This window comes from Trichoplusia ni, unplaced genomic scaffold, assembly GCF_003590095.1.
Source record: "Trichoplusia ni isolate ovarian cell line Hi5 unplaced genomic scaffold, tn1 tig00002967, whole genome shotgun sequence".
NCBI lineage: Eukaryota > Metazoa > Arthropoda > Insecta > Lepidoptera > Noctuidae > Trichoplusia > Trichoplusia ni.
The window spans coordinates 182538-204640 of NW_020800309.1; the positions used below are offsets into that span (position 1 = coordinate 182538).

The 22103-nt window shown below is 35.2% G+C and overlaps 1 protein-coding gene across 12 annotated transcripts in view; it reads left to right on the forward strand.

Moving 5' to 3' along the window:
* LOC113507610 overlaps positions 1-22103 on the forward strand; it is a 411058-nt gene that overhangs the window by 9081 nt on the left and 379874 nt on the right. For 11 of the 12 annotated variants that reach the window (XR_003401880.1, XM_026890470.1, XM_026890472.1 and 8 more), the window contains exons 2-3: positions 18284-18583; positions 18678-19635. Coding sequence is in view for 11 of the 12 variants with exons in the window: in XM_026890470.1 (XP_026746271.1) it covers positions 18468-18583; positions 18678-19635 (1074 nt within the window). In the remaining variant the exon portion in view is untranslated. Of the gene's footprint in view, positions 1-3446; positions 3750-18283; positions 18584-18677; positions 19636-22103 lie in introns of those variants that run through there. The other variant, XM_026890471.1, reaches the window with a different exon arrangement.

Sequence of the window (22103 nt, forward strand, 5' to 3'; positions counted from 1 at the left end):
TAAATTACGGATACAAGAATGAATAATGCATGCTTATCTCCAGATGTTTTCACTCTTCTTGTGATTAGAATTTATTGCTACTTATTGACCTCGATCCATATCAAATAAACCGGCTGGTATCACTTCTTACGGGGCGTTGAAACTCGCTCCATCGTCTCCTATTTAATACTAATCGCTTCAAAGTGGCATCGATGATCCGTGACTTGTTGGCACGCTACGATCATCGTTTGATGTCTTCACAATATAGACTGTAACGATTCTACTTCAAAGTATTTGTTACGCTGCAACTAACAATTGTCCAAAACGTTTTTTGTATTGCGAAATTAAATGTATTGTTTTTGTAATTGTTGTGTCTATTGAAAGTAGGGCTGGAGGTCATGCGGACGATCTTAAGAATAAAATTGTAGACAGATAAACACTGTGTAAATGTTTGAGGGTATCAAATGGCGGCGGTATTTCGTTTGGCTGGGAGTGGTGAGTCAACAGTTGCCGGGCGGCGACGCAGACTTATCCGGGAGAACGGATCTTATTGGCCACGTAATGGTCCACGGAAATTGAGTAAAAAGTTGATCGTGAATTGAATCGTTGTTAACAGAGTTCTTTTCCTGCCCTGTATTTTTGGATTATTTTACCAGCCGACGTTTTATGTTTAGGTTGTTTTAGTTCGCATTCTGAATCATGCGACATGCTATGGAACCAAGAAACCGACATAATTAAACAGTTTTTGGAAAGTATTACGATCTCTCCTGTTGCCTTGTCTTCAATTTTTTATCCTTTAATATTGGTTCTCTCCAAACTCAGATTATTGACTCAGAATCTCCTTACATTTTTTCAGATGTAATCTAAAATTAGGAAGACTAATCAGGGTTCTGTCAGACAAACAAACAATTTTGTGTCACAAAAGACGGACTCGTTAGAAAGTAACAAACCTCAAGGGACGGACGTAATAGAACAAATCGTCGCAAACCCTCTGGGGATGTTTAGCAGGTTTCGCAGTTGACTATGCTACTACAGTGAAGAGAAAATTTTCTAGTGAAACGGGACGAACGGAAACGTCTAACGACAGTAACGACCTGTTTGCGATACATGCAAATTGAATCTAGTCAATTTATTCTCAATTAATACAGATGACATAAACATATTATTTTATTTGCATGATTGTATGTTGGGTAGGTAATTGTACGATTGTATTATTATTATGTAGGTACTAGGTATGTACTAATTATACAGATGAGAGGAAATAGGTGTGATTCTATTAATATCTGAGCGATGAGACCGACGTGTTGCCGGTTCGATCCCCGCGTTTGAACGAATACCTGTGTATCTTTGTAAATGCGATTTGAATGTTTGCGAAACCCCCCGCGACACAGGGATAAAATTCCTTAGTCTTATTTTCACCTAATCCGTAAACACAGATTATTGCATTTTAAGTATTTTTGCTCTCACTCAAAACGTTCTTCCTATAATTTCTGCAACACTTCATGCACTTAAGACAGGACTTCCGTTTCTATATTATGTGTGATCAACATAATTACCGCTGGAATGTAGGTAAAACAAATTACGGAGATAACGGCTAACAATTAATTGGAAACTAAAGCAATTATGTATTTTATTAAAGCAAGTTACTTTGTTCCATAACATTGTACTTTATTGTTGAAAGTTTGTTTATAAGTAAGATACTTCTTTAATGTATTGGTGTCAACTTCTAAGGACAATTTGGAGTATATCCTATTATTACGAGAAGTAATTTATTTATTTTGTTAATTAGTAAAATAATTTATTGTGCGCTTAATTTTACTAAGTTTTTTTAAAGAAAATATTATTTTTATTTTCGTTCACAAAAACAAATAGGTTTTTGAATTCTTCTGCTTAGCCTTTTACCTAGATAGATTGATGTCTTCTTAGTTGTACCTGAATATTGTGTTTTCCCTTAGGCAACTATCTATTTGATCTCCACAGTCCATTTTACTCGATCATCACAGTAAATCATTATAAAAAAGCGATTCCTAAGTAAATCTATTAATTAGCTATCCAGACATCACGGGTACGAACCTACAACATCGCTCACAAATCCGGTCATTGAACTTTTCCGACCTGATATCTAAAGAATGCACGAAATGTAAACGTAGGACATGTTTGCTTTTATAATTGTTAGCATATTTTAGTTTAAATTAACGTTTTAATTAGAGCCACACGAGAATTATCTGTCCGTGTCGCGTAAAACAGACAAAGTAAACAAAGTAAAAATAGTTCTGCTAATAAAACCAACAAATTTATTGTGACAGACTTTATTTAAGCATTTGCTATAAGGACGTCTACTTTAAGAACCGATATTTTCCGTAGTTTTAATTAAATTTTAAGCGAATTTATGTGCTATAAATTTTAAGATATTGATATTTTGCAATATCAGCACTTAATATATGGACTTCCTGTTTTAATAAGTGTACTTTTAGTTACGTTTTATTTCCCATTTTAGCTGTTAGCGACTACCTACCCCTTCTACCCAAAATAGCTGATACACTTTGTGACTCTATCTTACCTTGAATCAACATATAAATCAGTTACAAGTTCAGATCATGTTTTGTAATTGATTGATAATTTGTACTCATTGATAAATATGGTTTTGATCGATTACCTCTCGATTACAAATTAAGTTTTTTTTTTGCCATTCACATTGTGCGCCCACACAAGTAAAAACCCGATATGATAATCAATTGAGTTGAATGAATTTCTACATTTATATTGGCCAGATGTTGGCAACAAGCTTTCTCCTTTTAAGTGCCTATGTTGCTCCCATCATTTTCTCTCTTATGGTATCTTAGAGAGCCCTAAATGTGCCTTACAAACTGTTAGTGCTTCGCTAGCTCCATTAAATGCTAGGTCATATAATAAAGTGCTCTTGTGTTTGTTTAGTTCGGCTGTTAGGTTTCTCCAATATTGGACATTGTGGAATATGTTATATTGTTATTATCTTATGAAACACTTCTAGAACGATCTTTTTGTTATTGTTCTCTATTTCATGTTTTTGCATGAAAAGCGATGATGCAATTCGTATTAAAATGATTCTTTTTTATATATTACTCAAGGTGGTATTTTAATCTACACTCTGATCATTTTCTCCTTGTTAACCTTGCCGAAGTCTTGCCAGCTCTGCGATAGGTAAATCCAACATCATAATTTAGGATACCAAAATTATGCACCCTTGAGTACATCATTATAAGAATTGCATACATCACAAAATTTATGCATAAAATCTGATTCTCTTAACTATACTTTTTCATTGAAACTTTGTACTGAGATAACATCTTTGCCTCCAAAACTTTCTTTTCATCTTTCGCAAGCTTAGCGAAACAAAGATAAAAAAAAATGGCGATGAACAACGACGCACATAAAATTCAAAATTTAAGTGTCGTCAAATGCAAATGTACGTTTTCGCACGTCTTCGTAAATGGGCGGTGTGTCATTTTTTGCGAACAGTTATAGAATGCATCTTTTATCGCGGTTTTCTTCGAAGCCGATGCCTTCAGCCGATGTGTTCGGAACCGGCTTCCGCGTGACGTGTGCGGTGTGGGACTAATGGACCGCTCCGTGCCAGTAACGCTCCTCGCGTCGCGGTAACAGGTGCGCTCGTGCTTCTTGCGTTTCTGCGCCCCTGGTAGCCAGACGACAAACGTCACTTGAATACTGACTTTGTGCTGTGTTTTTGTGTGAAACAGTGTTTGTTTTTATTGAGTTTCTTTATTAGAAAGGTACATATTTTTATTTTGTAATGTTGATTATTATTTGTTTATTTTTTTTTTGTATTTGTTTGGCTCATCTAGACGTTGGTCCTTATATAAGTAATCAATCGTTGACCCAATACAACCGGCGCTTTAAGAGAAAGTTGCTGAAGTTATATTTTGCTCTTCCCTCGATATGTTTTTCTTTGAGAAAGAGAGACTTGTTTGTTTGGTAACTTTAAGATTAGCTTACAGGATCCTTTACTTGTTTAACTTAGAACGTTACAATAACTTTTGTATGTTTGTATTTTGCGAATCGTTTTAAATCGAATTTTCTGATTGAGTTCAACCGCTTATTTGTGTACAATAAACGCTGTATTAATTAAGTGACATGCATTAAAATTGAAGTAAACAATAAGCAATAAAATATTCGAAACTCATGAATTATTAAACCGAATTAAAACAATATTGTCACGCGTAATGGTTATGCAATATAAACTAACAACTTTATCTTGAACATACAGTAAACAGTGTTATACCGTTTAACATCAACAGTTGGCCTTTTTAAGTATAAGAGAAAAAAAACAAGCAGGACCAAAAGTGAGATGTCGCGTGAGTTACTTAAATAGCCGTGTCATTGAACTTGATTGTTGCTTGATGTATGAAATAAAGCTTGTAACGGGAAAATACATGAGTTAAATGGAATATGTGAACTAAAAACATGAATTGGAGCATTGGAACAATGAATGTGTGTTATCAGCTCGACATCCGCAGTTGCGATCTACAGCTGTTGTTTCAGCGTGTCGTGTCGTGTGGAGTTCGTTTCCTAGGTCGTACAGTTGGAACTGTTTAGTTTGAACCAGTTTTAGGATCATCGCCTTTAATTTAAAACCAACCAAATAATATAATGTACATGTATTCCCATGTGTTTTCTTGTCTAATAGTAAAATTGGTTCGATAGTCTTTCTACCCTACTTACTACGGCCCTACACAGTACAAAAACATGTATTATTAACATTGTGTCTCTATATGTAAGTATTGATCTCAAGACCAATCAGTGTGGGTCCCATGCAACCCCATGCCTACGTCGACGTAAAAGCCTTTTATCGTGTCACCACTCTCACCTTATTAGCGTATTTACTGTAAGGCTTAAGTGCTATGACGTAATTCTGCTTACTTACCTAGTGCAAAATTGCTATCACGATGTGACAATTCTTTTATCAGCTGCCTATCTTTGAGGTCTTTCTCTTAATGCGCTTTGACACCGTTTCTATGTCAGCGATTCGCATTGATTACAGAGATGCTTTGGAGATTTGAGGTGTGGCCTTGTAAGAATAAAAAATCTGCTTTTTAAGTCCAAAGGGGGTTTGAGGAGCCGATTTGCATTTGCAACGAAGTCGTTGCAGCACAAAGAACTAGTCGCAGAAACTGGTAGTGTTGCAGCTGATTTTTTGTTGCTGAAAGCTTTTTATTTTAACTGTCATGTTATTGGGAGCCACATAAATAACAAAACTGCTCTAATTTATTCTAGGTAAAAGCAATCCAGCTTCCCAAGGGTCACACAATCCATTTTTTTATTGTCCCCTTTTGAATCATAGAACACGAAATACCTAATACAGGCTAGATGTTTAACCTTTGCGGAAGGTTTTTCGCATTAGTATTCCCTGAAGAAGGTGTGAACGTATGATAACGTATGTAATTTATCAACGTCGATCACATAGCCATGCTACGTGGCCTTACAGTCAGATCCGCTTAACCTATACAAGATTATGGCGGCCTTTCGATTTCGATAATATTCGATTAAACATGCTACAATGGAGATCAATATGGCTTCTTAGACTAGTGCAATACATGATAGTGTACTTATCTGAGCCTTGGAATTGCTTCTTGATGGCATTTTTGCAGTTCCCATTTCGACGATATGATGAGACGATAAAGTATCTTCCAGAAAACGGTTCGTTAATATCCAATGAGATTGCAATCCCATTCCATCATAGCCGATAGCATCATAGCGGATAAGATCTGGTTCTAAGAAAACTTGAAAAAATTAGTCCTCTTGTAAAAATTTGGTCATCAAAATATCTTGGTTCTCCTTTCCCTTGGGTTCCTCCGAACATTTATCAACCATCAATCAAGCCTCACACCATTCATCTATCGATTTCCCTTTTTCTTTTTCTTATAGTCATCTCGAAATCCAAACTCATGTCTTTTTACTACGACCACTAGGGACCGTTGCTCTTCAATTTTTCGTGACACAATAACTTTGTATTTGACAAAAGGAAAAATATGTGAAGGTCTACAGAAATAATGTATGCTATATCATAACTTGTAACGGAATAGTCTACACATACATTTGGCAGAATAGCGGCACCGCTGCCATTTTCAATGTTATTATTATGTTAGTAAGGACGGTTATCGTATTTTTTCGCAGTTTACGTGTTGCCTATTGTTTTAATGTTAGATAGGTAGTTCCTAACGCTAGCACGAAGTAGATCAAGCAAAAATTGCTCATTGAAATGGAAATTAGGTTATTATTAGATTATGAACTTAACATATGGTTTAACCGCTATACTAATAATGTGACTAGGCTCGTTATTTATAGCAAGCGTAAGCGTAGTGTCCACGACGATCGATGAAAAATATACTGCCGAAACCAAATTTTGCTTAAGGTATCGGATCATATGGACTCAAATTGAGATAATAAGTCTTAATTTTCAATACCAAAGGTTGTTAATAGTTTTAAGATTAATTACTTTTACATCACCATCGTCTTCCATAAGAGCGGTTTTTATGCTCATACGAAAACGACAGTATAATATTTAATTTTCTGCACGCTTTAAATATTCTCACTATGCCAATAACCTAACCTATTTTCTCTAAAATCTTTCTCTGAAACAATTGTATTCAAGTTGGCATAGTGAATATGACCTACCTAACAAATGCAGCTTCTAAAATAATTGTCAAGCGTACTGTCTAAAAATATACATGATTCGGGTCGTTCTGAATCACATTGCTGTTTTGCACACATTGTGCTCTACTCCGCCTGTTTTACGCTAAATTGTAAAATTAGACGCATTAATTAGCAGTTTTAATTCGAGTGTTTAGCTACAGTTTACTGTTTCAATTTTACTGCCACGGCTAATGCTGTGGTGAATGTTACCACTTTTAGTCCTATCAGGAAGGTATGGTTTCCTATATTACCCTGTTATAAGAGTTGTGGTCAGGATCGTAGTCATCATGGATCAGTGAAAAAAGGCAGCAGAATCCAGAAAAAAACTATACTTATAGGTTCCTAGTTTAGGAAAAGAGCAGGAAAAAAAACGTCCAAGTTCGGACACAATTAGTTTATAGACGTCATTAATGAACTATCGTTTCTTGAATTTAACTGCAAATGTTTAATTTTACAACAAGGCCACTATGTTTTTCTTTTAAGAACGTCTCCCGCAATAAGGATTTTTATCCTTGTGTCGCGGGAGGTTTCACAAACATTCAAGTCACATTCAGAAAGACACTCAGTGCCAGGATTATAATTGAATTCTATCTAAACTTCATATGCATTAATTTTGATGAAATAAGTGCATGCACTTTTGAATTACCTCTATTCATAACAGCATCGTCACATGTAAAGCATTTAAATTAAAATAATGAAATTGCAGAGCTTAACTATCTGATAACATTTGTGCGCAAAAGATAGAGTACATAAAATTCCTTCCACTCAAACTTTTAATCCAATATTATTATTTAATTTGTCTAAGTATTAAAACAGCAAAATGTTTAAAAATATTAAGTAAAAGACAACAGCATACATATTCGAAAATGTCATTTTTTTTACATATAACGTACTGCAGCAACGGCTTTCCGTCAGAATCTCGACAGATTTTTAAGATTCGCGCTCAGTGAATTGGCTACAGCACTTTAATACCGTCCAATTGACACATTTCGCCAGTTTTTGAAAAGAGTGTCGCTACGAAGTCCTTCAAAAGTGTCGTTGCGGATTAGACTCAGTGCTTATAAGATGGAATCTAGCCAAAAAATGCAACCACGACTTTATTCTAAGTAGTTTTTGGGATGCCAGTAGATGTTGTTTTCGGGTAAGATAGAGCACGAATGCTATGCAAGCGCTGATCTATCGTTTGATACCTATCGTGGTATGGGAAACAGGCTATAGATCAAGTAACTTTTCCTGGAATGTATTTACTTTTCATGTTGATTTTAATACGATAAAACGAAAAGAAAGACCCTTAGTAATTTAGGGGTAAATATTTTGTCTAAAACTCGATTTTTCTCAACGAGTTTAGGTCTCAAGGCCTACAAGCAATAGGTATTCAGTATTCGTTTCTTATAATCAAATAAGTATAGTAGACGTCTCATAACTTCGTTCCGAAAACTCGATTTCTATTGAGAAAAGAAACCAGAAAAGTAAATCTGTATTTGAATTACCATTTCAAAGCGTTGATTTGCGCCTACTTTAACTAACAAGGACTTTACGTGACTTCATCTCTGTGTGAAAATGTATTTTCCTTATAGATACAACTATGTATTAACAGTCGGCATGTGTGAATTACTGTCGCCGATGAACTAGTAAACTATTTGCCGTTCAATTACGTAACAGTTGTGTATTCAATTAAGTTGATCGCGTGTGTTTTTATATTTGGACACGGATTGCAGCTTAATGCCTAAATTATTAACTAAATGGAAAACTATTTGTAAAGGTGGGGTCACGCCTCCAATTTTTTCTACGCCTTCATTAAATTTTTGGGTAACCACTGACGGCGCTACCAGTAGCGACTGTTATTTCGGAATCCTTATTATTAATCGCTAGCAGAATCAATACCTAATATAGCCGACGGCTGCACCATTCAATGCCGTGTGCCAAAAAAGTCGTGACTACCACTTAGCTGTAAGTTACCGTATAAATTAAGCGAGATCTTCCAAGGCGAGACTGGCTTTCGATAAAATCCGGTCTGACTTTACTTTTATTTGTGGTTGGCGATGTCCAAGCAACCTCATTACACCAGTGTTCGACACTCGGGAATAGCTGTAAACCTTATTCCTTATACATAATACGTCACTTCATAATGTCACCAACTGGAATATTCCTATCGTATTCCCTATAGGAATTTTCATATTAAACTGCCACATTTCGAAACGAAGGACATTTCATTTGTTGTTACAATGTTTTTGTCTAATAGATTTTTACTGTTCATCTGGGTTGTTTAAATGTAAAATGTTAACACATTCTTCATAATTCCATGGACACTTGAAATTCAAAAGAAGTCAAATCCTGTGACTTGTACTTACGGGGTATAAGTGTCTACTTAAGAACTCCCGACTAGTTTAGAACCCGATAGGTCCTTATACATGATCTCATTCCGCGGTTGTGTCGCGTGCGTTTGGCTCAAGTTTCCGGCGTAACTCCGTATGTAGTTAGCACTTGTAATGGCGCATTCGCCTCACAGAAGCTATTATGTAAAAAGCCTGCAATACAGTTTTAGGAGCGAGTCTTTTTGGTTCTGTTGGTCTAAATCTATCAGGAGTTTCCAAAAAGATTGTTGCATCGTTGTTACTGATATCCAAACTGTCTTAAGCTGTACAAATGAACTAAACTTAGCTCATAGTGTAGTGCAGTCATGTCAGCTAAGCTAACTTACACCTCAAGCGGGCTCACTCAGCTTAGCTGTAGGTGTAGCTCGCGCTCTACCCGTCTTATGCTCTCTGATCCACGTAATGGTCTTGTTTTCTCCGTGCAAAAAGTCAAGCAACAAGTCTCGCTGACTCATCGTATCGTTTTGCCTAACAACCGCGGTTTCAGCTACGTGATCTACAAACATGGCTATATGATTTACATTTTCATTTTATAAGATATATGATGTCGAGAATATTGCGTTGTGGGTTGTGGCCATCACGGGCGAGCGTTGTCGCAATATTAAAGCGATATCTCCCAAAATAGCAGACTGCTTTTTGCAAGACATATTGTACAACTTTTTATCTTAATCGTCGAACAAAGAAAGCATTGTTAAATAAACGGACGAAAAAAGAAATGTACTCGGAGTATCAGTTTTATAAGTGTTTGTCGTTTCGTCTTTACTTAAACGAGTGATTCGTGCAAATATTGACGACGGACATTATTATCACATGTTGCGCGTCACGTCGGCAAGTTAGTCATGTTCTTTGTAAATGGGACACAGATTACAGATGACATATATATCTATACAGCTGATTTATAAATCTTTTTATTAAGTTTTTTTTTTAATTAGATAGCATTTGTGTAGGTTTTCCTATATGTATCACTTCAAAAGATATGGTAAATTTTTTTACGTTATACCATCATTTATCATGTTAAGGTTCTAAATGAAAGTCTTCTCTTTTTTACATAAATTTCAACGTACGAATATTTGGGAATCCATATTTGACATATCAAGGTTCAAAATAATGAAAAAGAAACATTTGCTGTCAGTACACAAACTTAATACAGTACACATTCTTTTTTTATCTACTATCAACTTGTCCCGATTGAATTGAAGATGAGTGTTTACGTACCTACAGTGTAGTGTGAGATACAAGGGCCGTACAGTGTCATAAAAACAATGTTATTTCATTTCCATACAACTTTTGGACGAGATCCAACTTAAACACTTTCGAATAAACATGTATCAGATTATTTGTATATTGTTACTTGTTTTATAAATATATTCGCTATATCTCCACAAATATAACTGAGTTTATCAATTTGCTCGTAATTCAATCATTGATCTCCGTCGAGCTAGCAAATATATTCAGTAGTCAGCTAGCTCTCGATATTAATGTTTTTTTCTGAAGGAACGTGGTATGAATAAAAAAAGTTTCATTAAACGTGGGTAGACAAGCATTTTTAATCCCTAGTCTATTTAAGTAAGCTGGAGTCACTTTATGCAAAGAAGATAAGTCCCTCCGATTTATATTAAGGGGATTTGTTAAGTAAAATTTCTCTTCGTCATTAACGTTAAGTGTTTTATCTTAAATGGCATCGGATTAAATTTCTTTTGATTGGAAGTGACGAGTCGTGATAAAGTGATCGCCATCATCGTTATTAATCCTTTCTCTTCCTGTTACGAAATCAATATTGATATCCAGAGAATTTTTGGCGAAAGTTTTTTCCGTATTCGTTGCCTTTTCCGTATTCTCGTTTTTTTTTCCTTTTCAATTTTCAAACGTTCAGTTCCATTCGCAGGAGTCTTCCAATTTCGCTAATGCAGACAACTTTACTTTTTGCTTCGAGACTTGTTCTATAAGTGTTTTTCAGTCTGCAGCGTGAAAAAGAATTGTGATGACCGACGCCTTTTAGATTCGATTCGTTAACTTTGGCTCGTGTTTTAAAGTTACTTGTTCAGATATATTTTGCTGACAATAACTTTTCTTTGATCATTGAAGCGTTCAAATTCTGATTTGTGTTGCTGATACAAAATATCATGGAAAGCATTTTGACCACTATTATTTTTAATGTTTGTTGTTGTGTATGTATTATTGTGTTCCACCTATAAAACCGCGTCGTTAACTTAATTATCTCCACTATAAACACTAAGCATACGATTATTTTTCAAATCTCACAGCCTGGAATGACGTTTGTCATTGTATATACGCTAGGTTTCTGCACTAATTATCTCGTATCTTTTATTCAAATATTATGCATTGATGTCATCTTCGTTCGCCGGTCTAGCAATGCACATCCGCGTGGTTGGTGCACATTAACGAACCTCATAACACGGGTAAGAACCCGTGTGAATCAGACTGTGAGAACGGCACGCTATATTGATGCACCATACTGGGATTACACTGGTAACATAGGAATCTTTGTAATTAATGTTCTGTACTGTTAGTTCTTGTAGGTTTGGAGTTTGGGATGTAAGATCCAGCGCTTTAGGTATTAGAAGTAGAGCTAACGGCTAAGCGGCCTTTTTCTGGCTATCCATTGTTTGATTTCAAAAATATTTGTTAACGAATGATTCCTAATACTTTAAAGTCATTTAGGTATATGGCCGATAGTCGTCTCATAGTAACAGTTTTCAAAGTATTTGAAAACTAATACACTTAAACAATATAAAAAGCCGTCTAGTCCACATTTTAAACCAGTTTTGGCGAAATAACTCGGTCGATAGTAAAACGACCTGTTTTCTAATTCTGTCGATGTTACTCGAATTGATGGATTACTAAGTGTTATCTAAGACATCTACCAAGAGATACAACGCCTTAGATACGCCGCTTTCTGATTCTTGGAAATTTATACGCGGCCTAGAACTAAATCCAAGGTTAGCTAATTTGAATTTCAAATGTCTATTTGAAATCTAGAAAAACATTTCACCTTTACTAATAATTAATTAAATGTCAACATTATACCATCTAGTTTAAGATTAAGATCAAATTCATTAATTGTTGGCATAATGTTAATACTCAGATCGATAAAAGATAACCTAGATAAGAAACTAAGTTTCTCACTTAAGACGAGTCTATACTTAGCATTTCCAGTACTTAAAAGTCTTGTAACTATTTGACACACATCCGTACGATTTGCATTGATACGGAAAATACGTGGAAAACCCGACGCACGGATGCGTTTGTGACGCTATTGAGTTTTGTGAATGGAAGTTCATTTTGTATGCCGTTCGCGAATACGTCCTTTCTCATCCGTCAGGGCATTTCAACTGGGTGACATAGCTTCCGACGTTAGCCGGACGCATACGAAAGTGGCCGATTGAAAACGATCGCACGAATCTCGTACTTCTTAGATAGTTCCGGCACTGTCCTCGAAATTGTCGTGGTTCTTATGACCTCATGTGTGGAAGTAACAGACGGATGATAAGTGCTATGTATACATGGAAAAAAGGAGTCAAGCTGTTTGATGATATTCACAAATAAAAAGTATTCGTTTGACGAGTCAACTTATTTTTTTCTTGGTCTTTCTTCCCTACTTCCACCGTTTTTTGGCCTTATGCTGCGAATGCCAAAATTAAGATTTCAATTAGCTACATTGACAACTACAACCACTTCGCTAAATAACAATAATAAAGAAATAAGTAGGTATGTTCTAGTATTGTCTTGATGATTAATGCCTTAATCTATTCAATAGGTAGTCACTGTGGTTTATGTCTGGCATTACTAATAAGACCACATGATGACTTAGATGTAGGTAAAGTCAAAACGAAACATCTTTATTAATACAGACAAGTTGATCACTTGTCACCAGAACTGTACTGAAGCCTCATTGAGAATTAGAAAATCATTATTGGATTTTATATCACTATGAGCCTTAAACTTTCTGGAAACGATAGTGACACACATGACATCCACCCTTATCACGAAGGTCGGTTTAAAAAATTGTACATCGCACTGGTATTTTTAGCTCCTGACCTATTTAACACAACCCTTTTCCTGCTTCTAACTCCAGATTATACCCAAGGGCCCCCTAACCAGATTATAAGTGAACCGGTTAAACCAATAGCCCGTAATTTAGACCTTATTATATTGTATCAAGCGTATGAATATTGCTTATTAAGGTAACGGGAAGGCCTCTTGACTGAAGACTGTGATACTTGTGTTACTGTGACTTGGATTGCTTTACGTCATCTTATGCTTACTTCTAGCTTATATATGCATGTCGTAATGACACGAATCGAATAATGCCTATAAAAGGGAAGTAAAAATACGTGACGTGACGTGAAATATGCATTAAAGAAAATTAGACTGCATTTCCGCTAGGGAGTCATAGTATTGAAATAATCGTTTTTTTTTTAAAGTAATAAAATCCTATGTTACATTTCCGCATTTAATTATATTGCCAATGTCTTGATTTGACTGATTTTGATTGATAGTTTTTCCACACGATTTACACGACAAAAGCCTTTTTACTGTTTTTATATCTTTCTACCTTTATGCCCATGTTGTGTCAGATATTTTTGAAGGAATAAAGGTCGCCACAAAATCTTTGAATGTTGAATTACTCTTTCATATCTGAGTTAAATTATAAGCGTAATATTTTTTGTTACACAAGCCACAAAATCCCGAATTTAATCCTACTTTCATTACCATTTTCTCATTCTGTCCCGCTGTCGCGGAGTTACGTATTCAGAAAGAAAAAAAAACAATGTTTAATAATAAGGCATCGGCGTAACTTATTTTCGTTTACCCACGTGTCCTGAATGAACCCATCTGTCCCATTTCCCTTATATTTGTACGACAGATGCTGCTTGTCGTTTACCAATAAAGGCTTCTAGAAGTTTCCTTGAGTTATGAAGCTATAATACTGCGAGTTTAAAGGCTTTCCCCGGAGGTATCTAACTTCGTATAAGACACTTGTTGTCAAACTTTTAGCGGCGTCTTCCCGTTGTTATAAAAATTATGACAGTTCTCTTGGGATACTTTTAGTGCTGCGTTGAAGAATAGTGGAGATATTGCTGCTTTAGCTGGTATAAATAAATTACTTGGTTTCTCTTGTGTTTACACTGTAGATCCGTGAACGGTCTAATATTGTCACTATTAGGTACTTTAAGGCGTGAAAAAGCAACGAACAGACATTTTATTTGAAGATACAAAATTTCACTATCTGGGCCTATTTGTTACATTTGATAAAGAACCACATCTTTAAATTGTTCTCCTATGAAGTCTTCTTTAATAGGGACGCTATTAGTATACACAGCATGCAATTTTCCCCTTGCACCTCTTCATGCAAGTTTCTCCACTATAAACCGTCTGTTTAATAAAGTTACGTCTAGTACAACCGTCGTTAAATTAAATTTATTTTTATTTGCAATGCTTACGTATCTTCGGTCTCGTTTCGCCTTCGAATATTCAAGGGTCATACACTTTGAGAATGGCTGGGTTTAAAATAAAGATACGTTGCAGTTTCGACGCTGTCTAGACTGCGGAATGGCTTACCCAGAGGTGCTTGTTTTCTAGAATCTGCATAGCTGAAGTTTTAGCTATGTAAATATTGGAGATTAGAAGATTCGCAAGGCTTACTAAGTTTGAGCTTTTATTAGCTAAGTTTTGAAGTTTACTTAGACATAGCATTTGTTACTGGATGATATTGTTTTAAATGTAAAAGAAAGGACACGTGCTGTACTTGTACTTATTGAAATGAAATGAAATGAAATGAAATGAAATGAAATGAAATGAAATAGTAATAAGTACCTAAAAACTAGATACATATACATATACAGAGTGTTTTATTGTCGGCGAAAAAGAACTAGCCACTATGCATACAAAAACAGCTGGTAATTATAAATTGCACATTTTAATGTTCCTCAAAGAAAACAAAAGAATGCCTGCAAAATATTCCTCCAACGCAACCTAACAATTACGTAAAAATTAAACAAGCAGCTCCGCGAAATGAAAGCATAAAACACTTTATTCTTTAGCTTTATGCCGTAGTGTAAAATGCCTTTACTACACAGAACAATAGGACATGTACGTGAGGTATGACATAACATTGTTCATATGCGTCAAATCATAAAATTCCTGACCGCGATACCGTGTTACGACTGATAACACATTACTTACCATCCGTTTATTACTTTTTAAAAGTACAATGTCAATGCCAAATACAGAGTTTAGGTCCTATCGGGACTAAGCCTAGTCGAGGTCGTAACTGAATCGTTTTCTATCTTCAAAAGCTACACATATTTTTAATGTCAACGAAAAATAAACTTTAAAATTGGGGAATAGAGTCGAGATCTCGTTGAAGGAGTATCGAATAAAAATGACTCATCAGTACAGTCGAGAAGAAAAGTTGTCGTTTGAAATTGAGCCAAAGATTAGGTTTGTTTTGTTCTGCAATAAAATGTTTTACAACATGTAGACAAGTTCTTTTTGTCTGTGTACTTTAGTTTGTGGTTGTACCTTTGCTGCAAAAGTTATTGGCTATAAAATTGCTGTCGTTTTTTTTAAGCTAGATTTTTATTGAAAGGATAGTAATCGATAAAAGCTTGGTTTCGAGGTCTTGCCTACAGTATGTTCTAAAATCGTGGCTCATATATAACGTAGGTATACGCGGGTGAATATTTACCTCAACAAGTTCTCCACCACTGATATATTTTGGGGCAGCCTGTACATACAAATTTATAAACTATTCGTAACATTTATTATGTTTTACACATTTGTGTTTGTCGACTAAAAAGCAAACAACTATATTTGTGAAACCGGATGGCCTTGCGGTTTTGTTTTATCTGGAATTCTAAATCACTTAGATTAGGTTCAAAGCAAGATCTCAAGCAAGGAATCATTGAGATGTATTATCTGATTAAAGATCAGCCTTTGCAGACTTTTTTATCAGTTTTATTTGATTTTTGTTTATTTTACTTTATTATCCATATAGGTTGTGGAGAGTAGGTACCTAATTCGCTCACGGTTTTCTCAAGACTAGTTTTTCTTAATAAAGCATGTTGTATCAGATGTCTTTTCTCTCTTCATTTAAGATTTTGGAAAATGAAAAATTTTAACGATTTGCTGAAAGTTTTAGTTTATCGTTGGGGTCCAAAAATGCCAAAACCAGTCCCCTCTCTAAATGAGACTTCATTTGTCTTGCGACACAATAACAACTCATAATAAGTACTTAAAAACGTGTACCGTGACTTTGTCTATACTTAAACATTACGATAATATTACTTTTCGCATATGTAATCTATAGTTACTTCACGATTAAGTCGTGTCTCGCGAAACCAAGGCAACGCTGGCAATAATAGCGATACATATCGAAATTATTGTTATTAATGATAATGCCATACTCCGTAAGAAATTATAGTGTTAGAATTTATATAAAGTAGTCTTCCTTCATTAGAATGTACAGTTTTAAATGTCAGGTCCAGTAGGCGTTTGTGTGGGATAAATACTAAAGTGGATAAGCTTTCATGCGAGCATAATGTTCATTAAGGTTATCAACCTTATTTCTTTATCGGTTAGGCTGGTTTTTCAACGCCCACGGCTCCCTGAAAGTGTCGAGTGGGTGAATATGAAAATGTCCTAAGGATACGTTCGAATGACGTTTCTGAGTACATAGCGTACGTATACTAATCGGTAAATTTAAACTTTAACAACTGCCTTTCTTGTCAATTATCACAGGGGTGCAGGGCTTTAGTCTAGGACATAGGCCGCATAGAGCCTTTTGCAAATCATACCCTGTTCATATATAAATGACGATAAATAATTATTCTTGACCCATTCCCTAGCTATTTCTCCTCAGTTCCTTCTATCCTGTGCTGTGGCTATGTCTCTATATGGTCCAGGAAGCCAGAAGTCTTGATGATAATATTAACTGTTGTATAAATATAGAAGGGATACTACAACTGCCAATAAAAAATGTCTACAAAAACACCTTTCCCATGGCAAAAGCTGCGTCACAAATGTGATCACCATGTCAACAATATCTTGTTTAAAAGATAATTTAGGAAAGCTTACATCACGGATGTTTTGATCCGCCGCTGATTAGTCGAACATGGTCGTGTTTCCTAATATATCTGCACATTAATTAATCATTCATTATAAATGGGTATGGTATACTGTTACTTATCTCATTTTGGTTAGATAGGAAGCTTACCTAACTAAGTTTGGAAACGGCAACATTTGCATGTATCGTGCGATATAATTGATTCAGATCAAAATATTAGTTTAAGCCTGTTTATTTTTAATTCATGGATATTTTACTCTGCTGTGCTAGTAAAGCCTTCTATTCCTATTATATCGGATTAACATTCCCGTTAAACCATACGCTTCATCGAAAAGGTCAGCTAAATGCGTTCGTTGGCGCAAAGTCAGATTATTTATTAATCGGTTTGATTAGAAAGTAAGACCTTCATGTATAATTGTTTTTTTTACGATATTTGTTCCAAAAATATTTGGTAACCTAATATTAAATCACCAAATCACGGTCCTCTTGTCTACGATGTTCAATGAATTAGCAAACCGCAAACTAATTAATGTTAATTAAATGTCAAGTACATGTCACACCAGAATAGTTGTGGTTTAGATTTGTATGCCGAGGCCGCAATGAAATTCGTTTAGTTTTGATTACAGCAACTGTTTCTCTCACCGAGATTCAGTTCATTTTAGGCAAGTTTAGATCCCGATATAATTAATTGAATAATCATACTGCTATGCTTAAACATTGTATTATGCAGCACGAGATATTTTCTTGTAATGTAATAATTCAATGCTGTTTCACAATGTAATCACCGGTATATTATAATGTGGAAAATTATATAACTAGATATTATCCATTTTAATCTATAACAATCTCACACTCGGAAGTAGAGCATTTCTCAATAATAGATATCAAACAATAACAAAGAGTGAGTGTACTTTCAGGACAATTGTTAGTTGCTGTAACATTCCCTTACGCGATGCGACATGACAATAGAACAAAGCCCCCTACCCGTTCACGCGAACTCAACCAACTGCGATCCAATAAATTAAACATCATTGTTTGTGTTCTGCGATTTGCCCCCGACCTTACATCTGCACTCGTATTACTCACGCACGATTATAATAACAAACCGTAAAGATTAATCACTGATTTTCCCTTGTATATTTATTTCCAGGTCACTTCAACGCCATCTCAGCCTTAGTCTGTATTCATCACTGCCAACTATTCCGCCCTACAGCGCGCTTAATGCCGCCATGCTAGACAAGATTTACTGTAATTATAATATAGAAGCTCAAGGCTATAGAAAGTTCGAGAGGTGCTGGCGCACGTGACGTCGTCGGGAGCGCAAGGAGGGCGACATGAGCCAGTCGCAGGATGAGGCCCGCGCGGCCAGGATACAGAAGTATAAGGAGGAGAGGAGAAAGCAGCTCACTGCTCGGACAGCAACGTTATTCTCTGCTAACGTCACTGAGAGGTACGCTACATTCGTAACAGTAAAACGTCATTCTTATCATGAATATTGTTTAACTTATACGTGGTCCTAAAACTGCTATTTGTTTCCATTTCAGACGCCCGAAGAAATCCTCTGAACGAACACCTCCGGACGACATAGCCGCTCATCTTAAGTCTTCCTCGGAGCTAAATCTTAACACAGCTTCAACTTCAGTGCCTATTAGAACTACTCGTACGTCACGTTTAAGAGCTGCCGCCGCAAGTCAATCTGATACCTCGCCATCCCCTAGAAAGTCTCATCGGAGCTCATCGGTACAATCACTACTCGAAGACGCCAAAACTAAGTCACCGAAAAATTCCAAGTTATTAGATAGAGATAAAGTAAGAGCGAATAGAAGACAGAGCAATGAAAAGGAAAACTTGAAGAGTGCGTCAGCGATGAGATTTGACAAAGAAATTGGTGCTATTAAGACGAAATCTAAACATTCCATTAATAAAAATATTTTAGAAAAAGACAAAAATAATTTTATAATGACTAGTCCTAAAGAGAAGAATGTTGACGAAAAGCGCAGTTCTAAATTAGATGAAAGTAGAAACAGGAATTCCATAATCGAAGAAAAGAAAACGAATAGTGAGAAAAACGAAAATAAACCCGAAAAACCCTTACGAGTGAAAAGCGAAGAATTTTTTAACGATATTGTAAACGAAAAAGACATGTCTAATAGTATAGATAAATTCGACGATTTATTTAATAATCTTGTTGTTGATGATGGTGAGATCGTTAATGGAATCGAAATTAAGATAGATGATGTTACTACGAATGAAAATGGGCTCAAATATAGTCACAATAGATGTATTCCTGCCGCTGATAAAGCAATAGATGTTAATGGTTACGTAGAAGATAGTGTAGAAACAAATGTGAGAGAAGATGTTGGGGGTTTACTAGGAGCAGTGTGTGTGCGAAAAGTGGAAAGGTTTAGTGAGTTGCTGAGCAATTTGTGTTCGCCGTGCGAAGCTGATATATTGTTCGAGGATATCTTGGTGGAGAATGGAATTGATGGCGATACTGGACTGGTGAGTTCAAAATATTATGTAACTTGTACAAACGAGTTCTTTTATGAGTCCAATTTTAGCTTTAGGCTTTTGATTACTCGAAATTGCTTTGGATTTGGTGTCCGATAGTACAAATCTTTCCAATTGATTTGTTGCTCGTCTTTTGGTGAGGTGTCTTATAGAATCTTTTCCTATTCTGAATTTTTATAATGTTAATGTTTCTCTCGTAAGAATGATGACGTCCATAACCGCAAACGAACTGTAATCGGATATAAAAATAACACATGTTATCGACATCATGACGCAACGCCTGCCTAGATCGATTACAAATGGAAAAAACCATGCAGTTTGTTAAAACATTTAATCTATTAGTAAATTGTAGAAACTCTCGTTTTTATGTATTTAATAATAAGATATACCTACTTTTTATACTTGTATGGCGAAGAAAAACATTGTTCGAAAATTTGGCACAATCTATAGTAGTATCCGCTATCCCTAGTCCGCTAGCGTAGTGCAGTATTCAATGCCCATCTTTCTCAATTGGGGACTAGGCCCTTATCGAACCTTGTGACATTATATTATTATAATTTCGCGTTTATTCTTTGTAGCTTTCACAATAACAGGCGTTATTTCTTAATGCCAATGCATATTTATGAACATCTCAAAGACCTCGACGTATGTAATATTTTATATTAAATTGACGCATACTGCGAGATTTATTGCTCGTGAAATTGTCTTACATTCATCAATTCGATATCAGGCATTGATCTAATCAATTAGTATCAATCTGTGTTGCAAGTTCATATTGACCTTGTGACCGGAGTTACTTATGTTTGCAGAGGGCCTGGCTAACACTTAATGTAGAATTCTTACGGGGGTGAAAGAGAGACGCCGCTTTACGATGTATAGTGCTGTCCCGTTTCCACAAATGCATTTGTATTACTTTAAAAGGAGGTGGTAGGCGCTCTGTTCATTTTAATAAGATTAGTAAATATTGTAATAATCTAGGTATGTAATTAATAAGATTTACTTTGTACTTAGATATGCTCTTAGTGGTACTAATTATATTTTGGATAAAAATGAAAGAAAACATTAACGTCATTAACGAACGTCTCCTTTGAAAGCAGAAATGAAATAAGCGATGTAAAAGTATTCAATATTGTTAATAACTGTTTGCTTTTATGCTAGATACATTATACTTATTAATTTTATTTATTAAAACTTAATCAAGTTCATCCTCTTCTATTTCGAAAATTATCAACTTTTTTTGCACGTCACCGATGTAACTTTTGAATAAGTTCGGTAGCGTCTCTTTATAAATACTCCTACATAGGATAAAAAAATAAGAAAACCATTTCTAACTGGACTACATTGTACCTCATATTTTCAATAACTGCACAAGTACTAGGTATTAGGCATGCTAAGCAATTACTCATTCATTATAATATTTTTGCACGTGGATTTGTCTTAGTCATACTTTTTCATTGTTCTCCCTTGTTTATGTTATTAAGGTACTTATATTAGGTACCTATATGTTTTTTTTATAAGGTCGGTGATACGTCAACATGATACAATGGGCCGAAGTTTAAATATCATTATGAAAATCATTTTAGTTCAATGTTCCTTCTAGAGAGGGCGGAGTGAATTACAATCAGTGTCAAAATAACTGAAATAGCTAAAACAATTGTAAAAAGAAAATGAATCAGTTATTTAAATTATAGAAAAAATCATAGAAATGTAAACAGTAAGATTTTCTATGGTAAAACAATATCGTCTAGTTTGCTCTAAAAATTAGTAATAAAGTCATAAAAGTTTAGTCTAGACAGCTTTTAATTAAAATAAGAACGTTCAATTTTTCAATTTTGTTAATTGAACCACACCTATTAGGTATGCTATCTCTGTGAAATTGGGTACAGTCGGCAACAAAAGAACACAAACGCTATTAGATATATAAAAGAAACTAAAGAAATCATAAACAATAACTGTCTATTGAGTCTAGAACACAAATTCAACACCGAGTGTTACTGAAAACTTACTAAACACTGATATCTTGATATTACAGATCGTTTAAAAGGTATTGAAGTTTGTAAATTTAATTTCCGTCAACGACTTTCGCTCCTTACCTTACTTATAAGAACGTTTAACTCTTTTTTAACAAGTTGATTATCATAGGACGTGACTTACATTATAATTCGCTGTTAGATATTGTTATATCCAAGGACAAGGATGTTGCTTGTCTTGACCTTATTTGTATTAAATATTGTTGTTTTTTTAACAAGGAATATAAATTGTCTCATCCTTATTCCTGCTTTTAGATTTACGTTACTTGAGTCGTCTTGTTGTCAACGAACTTACCTTTTAAATCGACTTAAAAAAAGGAGAGCTGTTTTTTTACCCCAGAACTTCGGACTCGATGTACCGATTCAGATGATTGTTTTCTCTTTATCAAGTTTCAGTTAGTAGTTTTTATTTGAAGTCGGTGTTATAAT